At 29.5% G+C, this 4,950-nt stretch overlaps 1 protein-coding gene across 1 annotated transcript; it reads left to right on the top strand.

The window, feature by feature from the left end:
* Positions 1-3,034: 3,034 nt before the first annotated feature.
* LOC116143670 (EG45-like domain containing protein 2) lies at positions 3,035-3,724 on the top strand. Its single transcript, XM_031429112.1, has 3 exons — positions 3,035-3,168; positions 3,327-3,603; positions 3,703-3,724. Exons 1-3 carry the CDS (start codon positions 3,060-3,062, stop codon positions 3,707-3,709), a joined length of 393 nt encoding a protein of 130 aa, XP_031284972.1. The 5' UTR covers positions 3,035-3,059; the 3' UTR covers positions 3,710-3,724.
* Positions 3,725-4,950: the final 1,226 nt, after the last annotated feature.

Here is a 4,950-nt window from a genome sequence, read left to right as displayed (position 1 = left end):
ACCAAATCTAGATAATTGACTAGACTTAATTAATTTATATGAGAAGGGCAAGGTTTATATATATAAGTGTACCAAAAATGTTTTGTGGTTTCCATGAGTCTTCCAATTTATCCATACAAGACTTAATTAATTTTACAGAAACCCAATCTAGATAATTGACTAGACTTAATTAATTTATATGAGAAGGGCAAGGTTTATATATATAAGTGTACCAAAAATGTTTTGTGGTTTCCATGAGTCTTCCAATTTATCCATACAAGACTTAATTAATTTTACAGAAACCCAATCTAGATAATTGACTAGACTTAATTAATTTATATGAGAAGGGCAAGGTTTATATATATAAGTGTACCAAAAATGTTTTGTGGTTTCCATGAGTCTTCCAATTTATCCATACAAGACTTAATTAATTTTACAGAAACCCAATCTAGATAATTGACTAGACTTAATTAATTTATATGAGAAGGGCAAGGTTTATATATATAAGTGTACCAAAAATGTTTTGTGGTTTCCATGAGTCTTCCAATTTATCCATACATATATATAAGTGTACCAAAAATGTTTTGTGGTTTCCATGAGTCTTCCAATTTATCCATACAAGACTTAATTAATTTTACAGAAACCAAATCTAGATAATTGANGAGCCCAGTTTCTTGTTGGGCCTCATCTCCAAGTTGCAGCCATTAAACATTTGAACTCCTCTAAGTTTCACTTCCAAGTTGAGCAATTCTACGCCCACAACCCACTCTCACAATTTTTTTCAACCCAACTCACAACCCCAACGTGTGACAACTGTCATATTAGCTCCCAGCACATCCAATGCACTAAATAACTTTGACTAGACACGAAACAATCGTTTCTTATGGACGAATGATCGTTTCTTCATAAAGAATAGTTATTCTTTATGAAAGAACAATCGTTCATTTCTTATGAATGATTGTTCCTTATGAAGAAACAATAATTCCTTATAAATAGAACCATCATTCCTTATGAATAAACGATCGTTCATCTCTAAGGAACGGTAGTTCATGTTTAGTCAAAGTCGTTAGTTGACGCTGTATTGCAACTCTGTTGCTACATTAGGGTTGTAAGAGAAGGTTATGAAATTGAGTTGTAAACGTAATATTTTTGGCTTCATTTATGGCTATACATCTTAACTTTTATGTATATAATTGAAGAACTATTAATTTCACATATTTAAATTAAAATATGAGGAACCTATGAATTAAGAACAAGATTTGATGAGATGACTTATATGTTCATGTTGCCTACTTCATTATTAATACCAAATGACAAAAAAATGTTGGGAGACTTAATTAATTTGATAGCTACCCAATTATAGAATTGACTAGACGAGGATTAAATTGTACCGTACACATTTAATAATTTGAGAAAATTATAGTTGATTTTTTTTTTTCTATAAGTTCAAGATATAGAATTATGTATTACAAGCTAAGGTGATGGTAAAAGGAAAGAATTAGGCATAAGTTCTCTTGAACTTTTAACAGAATAGTGACATGTGTACAATAATAAAAATTTGTGGTTAAGGTTTATATCTGGTTTTTATTTTTTATATTAACTACCAACCAATTAGACAACCACAGTTTTATAACTTTTTTCTTTACAACAATTTAAGAAATAATTAGAGAAAACGTGGAATTAATATGACATTAATAATTATTTATACTATATATATAGAGTTAATAAAATAATCTTCTTAGGTATAATTAAATTAAAAAAAATTGTGTAGTAATTAAAATCTCTCTACCGTTAAATATTTGGTGTTATATTAAACAACAAAGGGGCAATTATATAAATATTCATTAATCTATCCTATTATAATTTCTAACGACACACTAACAGCAAAAGGATTTATATTGTTTTTGAAATTTTAGAGAAAAATTTGTTAACTGATCAAACCTCAAACAGGTCAAGAAAAACCCCATTCATATATAATAAATCAACCTTTTTTTTTTTTCTATTATAAGTCAGGTTTAAGCCAATATTTTAAGTTAAAAGATGGCATCTCTCTTTAACTAAAAGTAACTAATATGAGAAATTCTGAAATTCAATGCTAATTAAAAAAATTATTGACCTAATAACAGAAATAATACAAGTCATTGCAAGTCAAGTCAATGGTTAAGCTTTGTATTTTGAACCATTTACCAGCAAGAAATTAAAGAGTTGTTAAATTGAACCTACGAGGAAGCAGAGGGACAATACAAGTCATCGCACTATGCATGCATTGACTATTGACTAAACAAAGCCATTTCTTACGAGCATTAGTTTTCACGAAAACAGGTAAGAAATTGAAGAGACATTAAAGAAGAGGGCCATACTTGTTTGAAACGCAAGTTCAAGCAACACTTTTTTGATGGAGGACTTCATTATTTTCACACTTCACACCAAGAAAAATGAAAGCTGCCATTAGTCTATTAGTCAAGTCAAGAGAAAAAAGTGTCAATGACAATATTAAATGTATTACTAGTTATAAAAGAATTTTAAAAGTGAATTCTAATTTAATTTTCAACATGTTATTGGATTTCTAGTTTTTTCGTAATCTTTCGTCATTTTGATATATAAATGATATAATATGCTTGCAATTATCATTTTTTTAAGGATAAAATCTAAAATATCATACTGAAATTAGATATTCCTTATTTTTTTTTCTCTTTTATTTTTTTTTATAATTAATTTGATTAGTAATGATGAGAAAAACCTATATGATTAAGTCTCACCATGGCACTTTTTTAAAGTGGTTCGTGATGGATAAATGAAAAAAGAAATTTAATAAATATGTAATAATACATATCGTTATATCATTGGATGGTCTTACCACATTAACAAAGTAAATTGGTAAGACGGTCCATGTAAGTATTTATCAATAGTGATGATAGTTATTAAATTAAATAATTTTATAGGAGACGTATATTGGTAGGTTGACGCGGTGTTCTTGACAAACTGGTCTTTTCAGCTTCTATAAAAAGGAAGAGAGCCTCTCTAATTTGCACTACAAACATAACTCACCGACTGAATTGCTTGTTTTTCAGGAACCAAAAATGCGGATTCAGATGCAAATATTTATGATTCTTGGCATCGCACTATGCCTTATTTCAGCAACACACGCCGATCAAGCAAATGCTGTTTACTACAATCCCCCTTATACCCGTAAGTAAATTTCATTACTATCCTCCATATATTAACTTAAACGTTAATTAGCCGTTTACAAAATCGTTCGATTGATGTCAATCCAACTATTTCAAAAACGTAATGACATTATCAGATCAGTACTGACACTGTAGTATATTATATATGTTCTTGGGCAGCTTCGGCGTGCTATCAGAACCAAGACCGTGGAAACATGGTGACAGGGGTAAGCGATGCCCTATGGAACGGCGGAGCAGCGTGCGGAAAACGGTACCGAGTGCGATGCATAGGGGCGACGAATACGGCGCCGCACCCTTGCCACGACGGTGCTAGTGTCGTGGTAACGGTGGTTGATTATTGTAGACCACAGTGCAATGGAACTCTTAATCTTTCTAAAGATGCTTTCGCTGTTATTGCTGATACTGATGCCGGCAATGTTAAAGTTGAATTTAACCGGTAAGTTTACCGTTCACATATGATCAGTAATGGAACATATAGTTTCCAATTTCTTTTTTTGTTTTAATTTTTTCCCCTTTATTGTTTTGTTATTTGCAGGGCTTGAAACTCTTACAGTTAAAAAGGGTTCTCCAAGCGAAGAAGATGAAGATGTTTTTTTAAATAAGCAGAAAATTATGAAATGAGCTCAAGGTTACTATTAAAATTTTCTTCCTCATTTATTTTAATAATTAGTATAATTGGTATTGTTATATATATATATATATATATATTTTTTTTTTTTTTTTTTTTTTGGGTTAACGCCCACCTCAACAATGCAAGTGTACCAAAATGTTTGTGGTTTCCTGAGTCTTCCAATTTATCCATACAAGACTTAATTAATTTACGGAAACCCAAATCTAGATAATGACTAGACTTAATCATATGAGAGAAGGGCAAGTTTTTTTTTTTTTTTTTTTTTTTTTTTTTTCTTTTCTCCAGTTATCCATAGAAGACTTAATCAATTTTATACCAACCCAAGTCAAAAGAATGACTCTAGACTTAATTAATATTATGTGAGAAGGGTGCCTTTTTTTTTTTTTTTTACCTATAATTGAAGGAACCCTTCAGTTGTTTCAAACAAGAAGCAGAATTATACAATACACCCCTAACAATAAGTGCAAAACATAATAATATATTTTTTAATACTTAATGTTTGATGCTTGATTATAAGTATTTAATTGTTTGTTCCCGATAATAACATTTAAAAAGTATTATTTAACGTAAGTTGTAATGTATATAATTTTGTAATCAAGTAATAGATGAAACTTAATATTAATAAGAATATTTTGAAAAAACTGATATTTTAATAAAAATTAATAAGACTTTTGATACTAAGATAAAAAAACCAATTTTTTTTTATAATTTATATGATATGCAAAATATCAAAAACTCCTCATATGTAAAATCAAAAAAACTCTTCTTAAAATATCAATTAGTCCTGATTCAGGTTCAAAACTGACCCCAGATACCCATCGATTCCAGTTCTACCCTAAAATTTTGCCCACCCTAATTGTGTCCCTTGTAATTTAATACAGAAGAAAATGCTCATAAAATTAAAGTTAGTCATAAGTCATAACCTTCCATGAGATGTTCACTCATACTCTTAGAAATTGGAAGGTGTGGACTAATTCACTATCCCAAATCCCAATTAGTCACCATTGTAGTGGAATTAAAGGTCAATTATAACTCCAAATATCAACTGTAATAAATGCTTTTTTCAAATTTTACTAAATAGTCGTATCACAAAAAATATCACAAGGTACTATTAAAATTTTTCTTTCTCATATTTTTATAATCAGTTAATTG

This window comes from Pistacia vera, unplaced genomic scaffold (assembly GCF_008641045.1).
Source record: "Pistacia vera cultivar Batoury unplaced genomic scaffold, PisVer_v2 Contig432, whole genome shotgun sequence".
NCBI classification, from domain to species: Eukaryota; Viridiplantae; Streptophyta; class Magnoliopsida; order Sapindales; family Anacardiaceae; genus Pistacia; species Pistacia vera.
The sequence above is the reverse complement of the archived record's forward strand: the minus strand, read 5'-3'. Positions and strand labels throughout refer to the sequence as shown.